At 43.3% G+C, this 15,120-nt stretch overlaps 1 protein-coding gene across 2 annotated transcripts in view; it reads left to right on the top strand.

Annotated features, from left to right (window-relative positions):
* The first annotated feature begins 89 nt into the window (after window positions 1-89).
* NPR3 (natriuretic peptide receptor 3) overlaps window positions 90-15,120 on the top strand; it is a 54,081-nt gene continuing 39,050 nt past the window's right edge. For both annotated transcript variants that reach the window (XM_019531924.1, XM_019531922.1), the window contains exons 1-3: window positions 90-810; window positions 5,216-5,338; window positions 12,521-12,687. In XM_019531924.1, the coding sequence (XP_019387469.1) occupies window positions 99-810; window positions 5,216-5,338; window positions 12,521-12,687 (1,002 nt within the window). In that variant the 5' untranslated portion in view covers window positions 90-98. The remainder of the gene's footprint in view (window positions 811-5,215; window positions 5,339-12,520; window positions 12,688-15,120) is intronic.

Raw genomic sequence — 15,120 nt, 5'->3', positions numbered from 1 at the left:
CCGGCCGGCGGGCGAGCGCGCATCCATACTCACACCCATGCGGCGGGCGGCGCGGGCCGGGGGATGCTCGCTGCGTAGCCGCGGCCGGTGAGAGCACCATGCCCGGGCCGTGCTGCCTGCTGCTGGGCGCGCTGCTGCTGCTGCAGCCGCTGCTGCCGGCCGGCGGGGGCGGCGCGGGGCAGGCGGAGCCGGCCGAGGACCGGCTGATCCGGGTGCTGGTGCTGCTGCCGGCCGACAACGCGTACCTGTTCTCGCTGGCGCGCGTGCGGCCGGCCATCGAGTACGCGGTGCGCAGCGTGCGCGGCGCGGGCGGCAGCCTGCCCGGCTTCACCTTCCAGCTCACCTACGAGGACTCGGCGTGCGGCAACCGCGCGCTCTTCAGCCTGGTGGACGCGGTGGCGCTGGCGCGGTGGCGGCCGGACCTGGTGCTGGGCCCCGTGTGCGAGTACGCGGCGGCGCCCGTGGCGCGCCTGGCCTCGCACTGGGACGTGCCCATGCTGTCGGCCGGCGCGCTGGCCGCCGGCTTCGGCGCCAAGGCGGGCGAGTACTCGCACCTCACCCGCGTGGCGCCCGCCTACGCCAAGATGGGCGAGATGTTCGTGGCGCTGTTCCGCCGGCAGCGCTGGGCCCGCGCCGCGCTGCTCTACGCCGACGACGCGCAGGAGCGCGACTGCTACTTCGCCATGGACGGCGTGCACGCCGCCTTCCCGGACGACGCCGCCGTCCAGCTGACCGCGCACAGCTTCGACGAGCGCGGCCGCGCCCTCGACGCCGACGACCTGGTGCGCTCGCTGCAGGCGGCCGACAGAGGTGAGGCGGGGGGGGCGGCCGCCGCCGCCGTAGAGGGCAGTGCGGGGCTCTGCTGCGCTGTCCTCTGTTGACACGAAACCCCGCGCCTCTGGGTCCTCTGCCTTCCTCTTCAGGTCATCAAGTGATGACTGGGTCCGACAAGATCGGGTTTGTTACCCTGTGCACCCACGCCTAGGCTGTATGCGCACTCCTGAAGAGAAAAATAGAGGACATAAAGGCGTGGGGTTTCGTATCGTGCTCCGTTTTGGAGGATCCCAAAGAAGATCCTTAGAGAGGTGGTTCTCAAACTTATTTCCCCCCACCCCCTGCGGGCCACTTGAAAATTGCTGAGGGGCTTGGCAGACTACTGAATAAACTTTTTTTTTGTTCTACAAAGCAGTCACACATTTTAATATCTAGTCTTACCTTTCTAATGTGATGGATGTGCTTGTTTTCTTAAGCAAAATTCTGGGGAGTCAGGTGTAATGTTTGTCAGCGCTGGCCTTAGGTTGCCTTTCTGCAGACCACCTGAACAGAGCTCGTGGACCAGGGGTGGCTTGCAAACCAGTCTGAGACCCTCTGCCTTGGAGGATTTCCTCATGTTCTGGCAGGGGTGGGACAGCAATGCTGGTGTCCCCCCTCCCCCCAACCCTGACACCTTCAGACCTGCACAACTTGTCACCGGAGATGTCAAACAGACTCATCTTCCAGGCTGTTGTCCTTGTTCCCACCGCTCTGCAGCTGTGTCCCAGGCAGTGCTTTCAAGTGATCTCTTCCAGGACCCACCATGGCTCTTTTTGTGTTGTCTCCTGTTTGTATTTGCATGGAGAAGCTTTTCTCCCCAGGTACTACACAGCTGCCTTTTTAGGCTGCATCAGTTCAGCTAGTAAAGGGGGGCAGGGGGCACATGCCCACCCTGGAGAAGTTTTGAACCAGTTCTGCTGCCTTGCTCCTTGCACATGGGTGGCCTCCAAGAGACATCACAAAGGGCCAATTTCTGCTCTTCTGGGTCAGTGGGTATTCAGCAAAGACTCATTCTTACACACCACCAGTGTCCTGATGGATTCCAATCCTATGTGCTGTAGGTATATAGGCACACAGTAACATTAAATACTATAAACCCAATCTTATAGGACCCAGTCCATCAATGAATTTAAGTGTCAGAGTAAAAAGCACACAGGCTTTTATGATGCATTTGAGCATGGCGGTGACCCAGAGAATTGAATACACTTTGTTTCAGGTGCTCAGAACTCGTAGGGAAATGCACAGGGAAACGCATATTTCCTTTCTCTCTTAGGAGCAGAGATGGAAGCAGGTAGGAGAGACCGTAGAGGCACTAGGAAAAGACTGCTGAGAGGGATATATTTTGCTTGCCTCTGGAAAAGTTAAGACATGACTCCACCTCAGTTGAGCCTAATGGCAATTCTCACTGACTTCAATGGGAGCAGGACCAAACACTGGGTGAATTCCTGGCTCTGTTCAAGTCTGTTGAAATGTTGCCATTCACTCCAGTGGGGCTAGAATTTCATCCTTTGTAATGATGGTAGTATTTTGTATTATAGTAGAAATCAGTTTACTTGAAAAGAGCTGCTTTGCCAACAAGACTGAAAACACATGTATCTGCCCAAAGGGAGATTTTTGGACTGGACAGCAAATCTGTTGCTTATTCTGCAGGGGTTTTTTTAGTGACTCTGCAAATGTTCTAAAGCTGAGCGAAGACCTTTTCCTTTTGCCCTGCTGAGTCTTACTAAGGAGGTCCCTTCCCTCCTCCTCCCATTCAGCAGACCCCTTAAGAACTGCGTAAATAACAAGAACACTTTTGGGAAGCAGTTAACAGGGAAGCATATGAATTACAAGCTCTTCCCTGTGCACGGAAATAGTGCCACCAACTGACAGCAAAACAGCAGGGAGGTAAATAACTTGCAAAACATCTTGAGAAATCATTTCTAGATTGGTTGTACCCTATATCAGTAAAATGCTTGTTGGGTGTATCCTACTTCAGTAAAATACTTGAAATTATATTAGAACAAGCCACATGTTTAAATACATTTGACTAACTGTACTCCCAAATTAAAAGCTTATTAATTGCAGCACAGGTTCACAGGCAGGCATGCCAACTAATGATGATTTTTTGGTACCAGCAATACTAAGCTTCTCTTTTTTTTTAAAATACCTTTTTAAAAGGGGGGAAAAAAAAAAAGAGAACTATTTGAAGGAGGCACTAAATGGATATTAGTCACAATAATTTTTACCCTAAGCCTCACAGGATACGTACATTTAAAATTATTTTAAATATCCAGAAAAATACCACCATATTAAGAAAAAATGTTTTCTTTCCAGTCCAGATAAAAATCATGTTTCATTTAACTCGAGCAGTTAGCTAGACATCATGCCTTATGTCTGCATTAGGGCTCTGTAGTGGTAGTGTAGTAACACTGGTACCAATTTCTTTCAGATATGCAGGGCCATAAATAAGTGAATTACAATACAGTACCAACTGATGGATCTTTCTTGCTCCATTCAGGAAAGCATTTATGTAGAGGCTTAAAATTGAGGAGCTGCTTAGTGACTTTCCTAAATGAATTAAATGCAACAAATTACAGCCAGGGAGAACAGACAAGCAAGGGAAAAGATCCATTTTTAATTAATATATGTTTTACAACTGCTTGGCTTTTTTAATGCTTGAAAGCATAACACTTCATTTACTATAAGAAAAGAAAAGGTTTAACTGTAGCAAAAGAAATCGGTTGAACTTCTAATCTCTTCTTGTTCTACGCATTGCACACATACACTTTGACAGGAAAACTACAGCAGTATAATGACTTTGAAAAGCTGTACTTTAAGAAAGAAACTATGAATCTGAACATTCAAAATGAACCTACCAAACCTTCAAGTAACACAAAATGATGAAGAAAAATGAATGTTTCATACAAAAGCTGGTCTTTTTATTTATGATTTCCAAGACAAATTCAGCTTGCCAAAGCTTTCAGTGATTAGTTCAACAAAGCTCACTGCTGAGTTTTGTTAAATTGGCCTTGTGAGTGCAAACTGGCCCCGGTTAATAATGCTGGCCAAAACACCAGTATTGCAAACATTTATGCACATGTCTAATGTCAGTACAGAAACAACCCTAATAACTTCATTGAGCTTACTCGCATTTGTGGAGTGAAGCACTATATACAGTCCTTCCAGGTTCAGAGCTTTAGCCCATGTATTATAAATACTGATGCTGAACCTATTTTGCTACATATGCTTTACACCAATTAAACTGTATATACTAGTAAGTTACACTTGCAGCCAAGTAAATGTAATGTACACGTTTGAAAGCTTACAGAAGAGGTTTGCATGCAGACTCATTGTCTTTAGAATGTATGGGTGTATTTCTTATACACACTAAATATCATTTTCATTGCTGATGTTTTCCTGCTGTGCTCAAACCACATCCAAATAGCTGTTAGTTCCCTGGCATTCCTTTTGCTGCTCTCAAACCATGACTTATCAACACATTTTAAAGCAGAATTTTTTCCCACTCATAGTCATTCTTTTTAATCAAGATCATTAACTGGCGCTGTGGGAATAACGTTGATTTCACTTTCAGGACAATAATTTAATAGTACATGTGAATGAGGAGAGAAACTAGAAAATATTTTTAAAAGGCCTCTCACGTATATTACAATTGTAAAAAGTGAGATACCTGCTTTGACATATAGTAACTACACACTGCAGCACTTCTCCAGCAAGTGGTGCAAAACAGAGTGCCAAGTGCTTCTCTGCATTTAAATTTTCAAGTAATACAATTTTGTTTGGAAAGTAGCTCTCAAATCTTAACAGGGCTTGCCTCTGGGAATGCGATCTGCTGGTGTGGGCCTGGGTGACTGGACAGAGCATCTTTGAATCAGGCTACGGTAGTTCACATTTTAGCAGATAAGAGTTTGTTTTTGACTTCTGGGTCATTACAAAATGAGACCTTGAAACTTGTAATGAATTGTTTCTCCATGTCAAAGAACTCTGCAAAAGGAAATTTAAAATGATACCATTTCATTTCTTAATCTTGAGATTACCTTGAGAATTCTATATAAACTTCAAAGCAATAATACTGTTTTATTGTTGCAATACAAGTTATGAAATTACACAAATAAACGAAACCTCATCACACAAAGTAAAAAATAAGATAACATTTGGTCTTAATACTTGTGTTTTTCAAAGAGGTGTAAGGGCCATATGGCTGTCAGTGTGAAGCAGATGCCTACCTCCCATAGTCTTCTTTGAAAATCCCAGCTTTATTTGTTCACTCTGTTGTCATGTTTCTAAAAATGTTGGGAGGACAGTTCAGGTCACTGTCTCTGGCAATGCACACGCTTAACAGTCTGTTCCCATAGGTTTCAAGAACAACTTCTTATCTCTGTTTTCCACTTTCCTCCACCAGTTGTAATAATGTGCGCCAGTGGTGATACAATAAGGAACATCATGTTAGCAGCTCATCGTCAAGGAATGACCAACGGAGACTACGTTTTCTTCAATATTGAACTCTTCAACAGTTCGTCCTATGGTAATGTTTTTTTCTTTTTAATCCCATTTGGCAACATCTTCTGTAAACATGATAACATTTTTAGATTTGTGAGTCTTAAAATACACCACTACTAATCTTAAAATATACCACTATCTCTGCCTGGCCTTGGAGTTGACCTCCACTTGGATTATGATATTAACAAGAAGGAAAACAGAAGTCATAGCTTTAACTACTTCTGGACTTAAATGAAGCTGTATGAATAAATAGAAGTTTTAGCACTCAAACTCCCTTTAGAGCATAAGAAAATAAGAACTGCCATTTACTGGGTCAAACCATCTTACCCAGTATCCTCTGTTACACAATGGCAGAGACTGGAGGCTGAAAGGGAGAGTGAACAGAGTTTTTTCCACTGTTCCTCTGTCACTTGCAACCTCCAGCACTGAAGGTTTAGGAAGTTCTGACTCGGAGACTGTACCCCAAACTCCCATGCTTAATTGCTACTGATGCCCCTTTCCTGCAAGAATTTGCCCCCTTTTTTTAATTTGGCTACACTGTCAACTTCCACAACTTCTTGCCACATGAGTTCCACACCTTAAGACCTTCCTTTTGTTAGTGTTAAACTTACTACCTTCTGGCTTCATTTTATGACCCCTAGTTCTTGTATTGTGAAAGACAGTAAATAATAGATCCCTATTTCCTTGCCCTTCACCATCTGGTACTTTGTAAACCCTTTCTATGTTGTCCACCCTCAAGCATGTCTTTCTAAGTGGAAAAGGCCTCTCTAGTCTCCCCTCATGGAAGCCACTCTATACCACCAATCATCCTTGTGGTTCTTCTCTGGATCTTCTCTAGTTCTTCTATATCCTTGTTGAGGTGTGAGGCCCAGAACTAGTCACAAGGGTGAAAGCACCATGGATTTATAAATGGCATAATGACACTTGCTGTTTTCTTCTGGTGAAACTGCACTGAACAAAAGTCATGATTATATCGGCCAGTTCTCCCCGCCTGCTGTTCCATTATGTAGATTTCATACACAGTATAATGATTTAGATTTAAGTTTTGTGATTGAAAATCTTGGGTCTCTGTTGTGGGCTCCAGTCAGACAATGAATGAGCAGTGGGCAGCAATGACATAGGGTGACCAAGACAGAGGGTCATTGTTAAGGGCAGTAAGGGTTTGCCTCTATCACTGACAACACAAGTCTGAAGTTTCAGAATCTGTCACCAACTGGAGTCTACAGATCTAACATTCTTCGGTAGTAGACTGAAAACAGTTTCTGCAAAAATACACACTGGCATTTGGTTTTAGTATGCAAACCGAATGAGACATGGCCAGCTCCAATCCACTGGAGCAGGATCATTCAAATTAAATAAAAAGTAATACTCAAGCAACCAGTGTTTGCTACCAGGGTTTTAAATAATTTCAGACAACTGAACTGGGGGAATTCACTGGCCAGGAACCCAGAGATTATTCAAGTGTTAAATATGTTTTTAACAGCAATAAGCTCTTCTACAGGTGTAGAAAGAATATTCTCTTCATTTCAATTTACTTAAGTTTACTTCAATGTTCATTTAGAGTTGAGAGTCCCTATGTGGGAGTTAAAATAGGACGAAAGTTTGCTTTCCTTTTCCAGTCTTTGTATAAAAACAGGGTGTAAATAAGATCTATACAGGGTAAGGTCTTGAAGGATGTGGTGACACAGCAATCATTTAAATTTTTTTAAAAAAATCACTAGTATTTCCTTGGTCTAGAAAAGTCAATGAATTTTAAAAGCAAAATATATTTTGATAAACTGCCTTTTTTTTGCATAGCCACCACACATAAAGTAGCCTTATTTAACTAACAAGCCATTTCTAAATGATGACTTATGCATTTTAAACCAGTTCCCAATATCTATCCAAAAGCAGTTTTATATAAACCACAAGTAAAAATTTAATCCTCATTTGGCAAATAAGTCATCCATCACTATCTAACTTTAAAATGCAAGGATTAAGAATCTGAACAGTTTTATATATTCATTTATATGAAATCCACATATGCAGATTTAGCTAATCAATGGGATATAAATAAGTAGGACTAACATATCACAACAAATGAGAATCTGCTTTCTTTTAGGGAAATTACTAAAAAGTACAGATGTAAAACAAGATTAAAAAGTGAGCATTTCAATAAAAATGTCTTACTTTCTCATTTGAATCTTCATTCAAAACGGGTGATTTTTAAATCAAACTTTGAGCACTGTAAACTGAAGGAGTGAGGACTTGCCTGGATCACTAGCCACAAAAGCCAAAGTCCTAGGATGAAGTCCCAGCCCTACTGAAGTCAGTGGGAATTTTGCAGACCCGCATTTGAATCCCTAGCTGTGGCTGGAAACCACTGATTTAATAACTACTTCAGTTTTTGATGGCGCATAATTACTACAGACAAACATTGCTGTATTTAGTCTTAGCACATGGCTGAAGCTCACTCTATTGCAGTGCAGTCACATACACAAGATGTACACACACGTTGTAATTAATTCAAATTTCTGTGCCCAAGGACATATCTATTGAAAGGTGTCCTTAGCTGGTAAAGCACATTTTCCCAAAGGTGACTTGGCACCCTGATGGCAGAATTAAGGGAACACTGTCTACTTGAATTTTTTATGCCACTAATTTAAGAAATTACCTTCTGATGCAGCATTATTTAAATAGCATTTCCTGCCAATAAAAAATTCCTTTAAAAGAATCATTAAGAGTTTTCTGCTTCTCTGATGTTAGAAGGGTCTTTCAGTGTGGGGAAAAATGACTACCTATGGAAGGAGAACAGAGAAACTGACTGTTCACAAATTCCTGTTAAATGCATAAACAGACAGAAAATACAGAGAATCCCCCCGGCACTAGCCCCTTTCAATTCCAGTAACCTGAGGGTATTACTGGAACTCTAAGAGGTACAGACTTGTAAGACAGACCATGATTTACAAATAGATATTGCCCTTTTAAACAAAAACAATTATCTTTTTTTTTGTTGTTGTCCTTTATTGTTCTTAAAGCTTCTAATTTGTAAAATAAAAAAAAAAGGCAGGTATGTCAAATGCTGAGACAGTAATAGCAGCTTTCTTCTTTCTTTTCTTAGAAAGTATTTTAGGTGCTGCTCTGAGATGTCAGCCCCCAGCAAAGGGCTTTGAAAGAACATGAAATGTGTGAATTACTTCAGGAATTTAATTAAGTAAATATAGCTGTTAGCTCCACAGTTACAACAGCTTTTCAATTGCATAGGATTATGTTGGAGTACAGCACAAAAGTCTGTTCATGGTTATGATCAGGCTGTACCAATACGATGGTTCCTTGGGACGTAATTCTTCACCTTTTGGTCCTCTTCATGCGTAAATGCAAAGCCATGGCAACCATCCTACGTATCAGAAGGTTGATGGAAGTTCTCCAAGATTGTAGTCTTTCAGATCCAAAGATCTGGCTCTGGGAGGGGTTTCCTGACCTCAGCTCCTCAAATATATGGTCAGTGTTCTGTCACATTCAGGGCCAGGTTTACACTTGTTATTGGCTGGGGGCGAGGGGGGACTGAATGGAGGAGGGAGGACTTGTTCCTGTTTCTGAACAGGATGAGCCCCTTGGTTATTTTTATCATGAATTTGTCACTTGAACTGGCAGTAGTATCACCTGGAGCACATACATTTATGTGGACAGAAGGAATACAAATGCTTTCTGTATGTGAGAATAGAAAATTGTGCTGCTTGGAGAGCATATTGTGGGTCTGTCAGCTGCCTTCATGCACTTTTCAGAGAGATGCTATGGAGAGTTTGCTGTAAAAGGAGGCTAAACTAGTTACTGTTAGGGTGACCAGGGTCTAACAGTTACAACCTACAGCTGTGAAGAGGATCACTAAGCCGAGAGTCATGGTAGCTTAGAACCTCACAAGAATGCGTTGCTGGCCTTTCATAGCTTTCGTAGTAGGTAGGGTTGGAAGAGACCTGAGCAGATCACCGAAGTCCAACCCCCTGCCATGGCAGGAAAGAGTACTGGGGTCAAACGATCCCAGCAAGGTGACTGTCCAGCCTTGTCTTAAAGACCCCCAGGGTAGGAGCCACCACCACTTACCTTGGAAGTTGGTTCCAGATCCAAGCTGCCCTGACAGTGAAGTTGCACCTCCTGATGTCTAGTCTGAATTTACCCTCTGCCAGCTTGTGACCATTATTATTACTAGTCACTCCTGGTAGTGCTCGGGGGAACAGGGACTCCCCCAGTGCCTGCTGGTCCCCTCTGACTAGTTTGTAACAGGCCACTAGATCCCCCCTCAGCCTTCTCTCATGGAGGCTGAACAGGTCCAGGTCCTGTAGCCTCTCCTCGTAGGGCCTACCCTGCTGCCCCCTGATCATGCAAGTGGCCCTCCTCTGGACCCTCTCCATGTTGTCCACATCCCTTCTGAAGTGCAGTGCCCAGAACTGGACGGAGTACTCCAGCTGCGGCCTGACCAGTGCCGCATAGAGGGGGAGGATCACCTCCTTGGACCTGCTCGAGATGCATCTGTGGATGCGTGACAAGGTGCAGTTGGCCTTCCTGACTGCATCCCCACACTGCCGGCCCCTGTTTATCAATGATGACTCCAAGATCCTTTTCTGCCTCTGCACTGAGGAGAAGGGAGTTCCCCAGCCTGCAGGTATGGTGCTGGTTCTTCCTCCCTAGGTGCATCACCTTGCACTTGTCAGTGTTGAATCCCATCTTATTCTCGTTCGCCTACCCCTGTAACCTGTCTAGGTCCGATTGTAGCCTATTCCTTCTTTCTTATGTGCCCACATCCCCCCACATCTTAGTGTCATCAGCAAATTTGAACAGGGTGCTTTTTACCCCCCGTCCAAGTCACTGATGAAGATGTTGAACAGTGTGGGCCCGAGGACTGAGCCCTGTGGGACCCCACTGACCACACTTTTGATGAAGACTACCACATCCAGCGGGGGCAGGGGGAGACAAAGAGAGAAAAGAAATGGGAAAGAAACAGGGAGGGAGAAAAGAAGAAAAAAAAGAGAAGAGAGAGAGGAAAGAGAAAGGAGGAGGGCAATGGCAATGTTGCAGGGGTATGTAGGTGATTTTATAAGCCTAATCTTTGCCTTGAACAGTCTGCTGCATCAGGGGCAGGAAAGCAATGTTGACTGGGTACAAGAGGTTTTCATTTTCCTGGCCACGCGTTTCTTTACTGCTTCTGCCGTGTTTTGCTGTTCGAAGACCAGTGGTCCGTTCTGGATGGATGACCTCCAGGACGGATGGTCACGAGCGATTTGTGCCCATGACTCCAGGTCGATGCCAAAACTCTTTAGGGACAACTTTAGGGTGTCCTTGTACCACTTCTTTGGTGTGCTGAGAGAGCGTATTCCATTTGACAGTTTGCCATAGAAGATTTTCTTCACAAGAATGTATGGCACAAAGAAAAGCCAAAAAGGGGGAAACAGCTGGTTAATAAAGAATTAGAGAAGGTCATGTATAAATGCTGCCAAGATCTTCATATCTACAGTCCTTACATATTACGAAGTGTCACAGTGCTGTTCTTTAGGAAACAAAGACCTTTCTGGGATAGGGGAGATAGTGGAAGGAAGCTGATGTTTAACTTGGCTCTCACCGGGGGCTAGATTGTGCCTGTACCACAGCCCTTTGAGGTGGCAAATAGCTGTAGGGTCCCAGAAGCAGCACAGGGAAAGAATTTATCTTCTGGGAAGTACCGTTCCACTCACTGCATCTCCAGTGTTCAGGGCAAGAGAGGGAGGGGACTCATATGCTGCTGACATGAATCCACTTGCCTTATCCCAATAATGTCTAAGCAGCATCACAGCACATTAGGGAGTAGGGCAAGTAGAACTCCAGGTCCCACCCACTCTTCATCCAAATGCTTTTGGAGAAAGTAGAGGATCCATGAGACTCCACATAGGACCTGAAAACCTTACTTCCCTTAGGCCATAATGTTGGCCTGACGTCTGAGTCAATGCTAGTGGAAGTTGTGGTGCCTGGCTGCTGCCAACATTGGCCTCTTCTCTTCCTGGAACTGAACCACTTTCTCTCTTCCCTTGCTAAGCAAGGTGACCACATCCTCCCTCATCTCAGGGCCCTCTGTGTCTCTGGATTCAAAACCTCAACACCTAGTTGTGTTCTACTTCTAGGCTTTGTACTTTTAGCCACCAGTGGCTTTTTAATTCCAAAAATAAAAGCAACTGTCTCGCATTTAATTATTTTTAAGTGCTTACAAGCATGTTGTTTATGACACTGTTATTCTCTCAAACCCTTTTTATCGCTAGCGTAGAACAGAGTTAGAATCTGATCTAAGTCAATGGGAGTCTTTCTGTTGACCTCGGTGGGTTTGGGACCTGGCCCTCAGTGCCCAGCCAATTCACAGGAAGTTCTCGGGACATGATAGGTCCAGGCAGGGAAAAGCATTTAATAATTAAACACAAGTCACCTGCTTCTAAATTTAAACTCCAATTACAATTATTTGTTTGAGTTAAATTGGCCAACTGCAGGCATTAGGCATAGGTGTGTACACGGCAGGAGAAGGCATGTTTGTTGTTAGGGGGTTGTTTTAAATTTTAAAAAAAAGCAGGACCCACCTTGTAACCACTGTGCATATTGCAGTACCAGCTGATTGTAGTGGGAGAGCTGTGATGTATAAATGGGTGTAAGGTCTGGCCCTCTGTGAGATCCTTTCAATTAACTGTTTCAGTTTTCTACTTCCAGTTAGACCTTTTTGACTTTCCTTCAGGTCACACTGAGAGTCACTGTTGGACTGACTGGGGACAGAATCCAGGAGACTTGTCTCTGTTCCACTTGTTCTAACTGTTGTGTCTCTGTACTTAAGACGCACTACATTTCTGCATGTGAGCATGTTGCTTGCTGCTAGCTCAATCTAAGCCCAGATGTTAACAGTGCAAGCAAAGAATGGCAATAAAGACTTTTTTTCTTACCACACTATATTGGGATTTTGACAGTGCATCATATCTACAGTTATTTCAATGTTGCTATATTAGTAGTTCCTCCCTGTCTTGCTCCCTTAGCATCAAGCGACATGTTTCACTCTCTCTTGAACTTGCCTCATAGCACACATTGGAGTGGCAGCAGTGTCTTGTATATCACTAATGACTCCAAGCAATATATAGAAACATATGGTGATATTTCAGCAGAAAAGGAAAACAGTCCCTTTCTGGTAACTGACTTGGAATTACAAATATGTTTATTTCTCCCTTAGGAAATGGCTCATGGAAGAGAGGAGACAAACACGACCTTGAAGCGAAGCAAGCATACTCATCCCTCCAAACAGTCACTCTACTGAGGACAGTGAAACCTGAGTTTGAGAAGTTTTCCACAGAGGTGAAAAGTTGTGTTCAGAAACAAGGGCTGCATGAGGATGATTACGTAAGTACTTGATTATGAGCCTGGAGCTTTTAGCATTCTCAAAAACACCTCCGGATTAAACTGAGAGTGACAAAGTGTCCTGCTCTGTGTTAGTTAAATACACCTGGATTTAGCTGTGGACCTCACCATTGCCTTTGTGAACAATTTTTTCTGATAACTTGGTTTCTTCCACAGCTAAAGACAATTTCTCCCCTTGTTTTTTCACAGTCATACACAACAGACTGCCCTTTCCTTGTCACTTTATTCATCAAGGAGCACATGAGGGGTCTCTATACCTCTCCCTCACATTTTGACCTTTCATCTCAATTCTTTCTAAAGTTATTTTCTTTCTTACTTGACTCTTGCATTCCAAAGTGACTTCTCTCGCTTCATTTCTTTAACTGAATCATTTGTAATTAGGACTAAGACTAGCATGATGCTTCTGCATATTAGTTTAGAACATTACCATCACTGAAAGTCTGGAGTTACTTTTTTGAATGAGCTTGCATCACCTTTGAGAACAAAACAGGAACTTCTACAATATAACATACACATTAGGTTTCCTGCATACTGGTACAGGTACTTCTGGAATACACATTCTTCTCCATCACAGGGAATAAGCTTTTCACATCAATTGTAAAATATTCCTATGCGGCTTGAAAAGAGTGTGACACATACAGTCCTATGGGAAAAATGGTCAGCAGAGTAAGCTTGTGAATCCACTGCTATGACAGCATTGTGCAGAAAATCTCCCTAATGCTGCTGCTGGAACTTTACAACATTTACACAGGAGATAAATGAACTAGTATGAATAAAGAAAGCTTCTTGCTTGATAAATTCAGGCAGTATGTTATGCTATTTTTAAGATGATTCAAACATTGGATTTAACTGGCTTCTTTAAAAGTGAGGAAAGCAGGAGGAGTAAATGTAAATAGCTTGAAAACTGTAATTGTGGGAAGAAGAACAAGATCTCAAAGCAAAGCTGTACTAACTTGCCATCTGGATTAATAAATCTGAGGTCCTTCCCTTTAAGCACTGTACAATACTAGTTGTCTTCAGAAAATCTGCACATACTTTTAAGTCATACATTTTATTTATATGTGGCATTAACTGAAATACGATAATACTTACAAGAAACTAATAAGCACACTTATTAGTTTTGTGAACCCTAAAATACCATTTTATTGGTGTTTTGTGTTCGTTTCAGGTTAATGGATTAACTATAGACAGAATTTGCACAAGCAAGAGTGCGATTAACAGGAGAACCCCCCTGCCTAGGTTTAGAACTGGTACAAGGCACTAGACAATCCCTTGTGCTTCATATTCTTCCCAGCTTCCAGGCTTCTTTGCAGCCATTAAAATATATAACAGGTCTGTTTTGAATATAGGAGTACTCTCACTGGAAGTCTACCACCTACTTGTCATTATAGATACTACAAAGTGTTATTTGGAATGAAAATAATCTTGGGATCTGGTCACCCAGAAAGGCTTCCCATCACAGTGTACAACCACATAGAAAGAACAACTGAATGAAAACAGTGCTCTAATGATGAGGCTGCGATTTGGGGAAGCTCATTCAGATTTGCATATCTTGCACAAAATAACTCCTGTAAGACATAGGGAGAATAGTATCTTCTAGAGATCTTGGAGGTATATAAAGGAAAGAGCAACACACCTTCACTCCCTACAGCAGAGCCCCCACAGCCTCACTAGTCAAAATCAGTCAGCTTTATATCCAGGGAGCCAAACCAACAAAATGACTGTGTGGCAGTTGGCTAATAATGACCGATGGATTTACAGGTTCCTGGCCAGTTCACAGGCTGAAGTTGGGGGGTGAGGGAATACAGTTGGGAACAGGCAGAAGAGGTACATAAGATCCTGCTGGATGTGGAACTCGCTTTGTAGGACCATGCATATATTAGTTCACTGTTGAGCTAAATGTTTGGATACAGTGAAATTGCTAGCAAAATATAAACTCTGGCAGGAAGTAGAATTAGTATAGTGCATGTGGGAATTCCTATCTCAGAAGCTAGGATATGGAGCAGTTCTTTTGTTGGCACGTGTTTTTTGCTTCCCATATTGGAGTGTGTGTACTGCCAATTGTCATTTATCAGACCATAGGGGCTTGTCCAGTCAGGGATGAGCATCAGTAGTACCATTGGTTCCTGTCCATGATAGTCAGTTCTCCAACTCTGAGTAAAAGGCCATCTACCTACAATAGTGAATCTCTACCAGGGTGCTGTAGCAACCTGGGATGCCTTGAGATCCTTTCAAGGGTATCATGGGGTGCTGCATAATGTTAGCACTGTTAGGTGTACAAACATGATTCATGGAACAAAACTAGAAATTTCAAACAGGACTCCATAGTGTTAAAAACATTGTAACCTACTGCAGTCTGAGTTCTTTGCAACAGAAGAATTGCTCTATTGCTTTATTGTAGTGTGTAAATAAAAA

This window comes from Crocodylus porosus, unplaced genomic scaffold (genome assembly GCF_001723895.1).
Source record: "Crocodylus porosus isolate Cpor-Errol unplaced genomic scaffold, CroPor_comp1, whole genome shotgun sequence".
NCBI classification, from domain to species: domain Eukaryota; kingdom Metazoa; phylum Chordata; order Crocodylia; family Crocodylidae; genus Crocodylus; species Crocodylus porosus.
The sequence above is the reverse complement of the archived record's forward strand: the minus strand, read 5'-3'. Positions and strand labels throughout refer to the sequence as shown.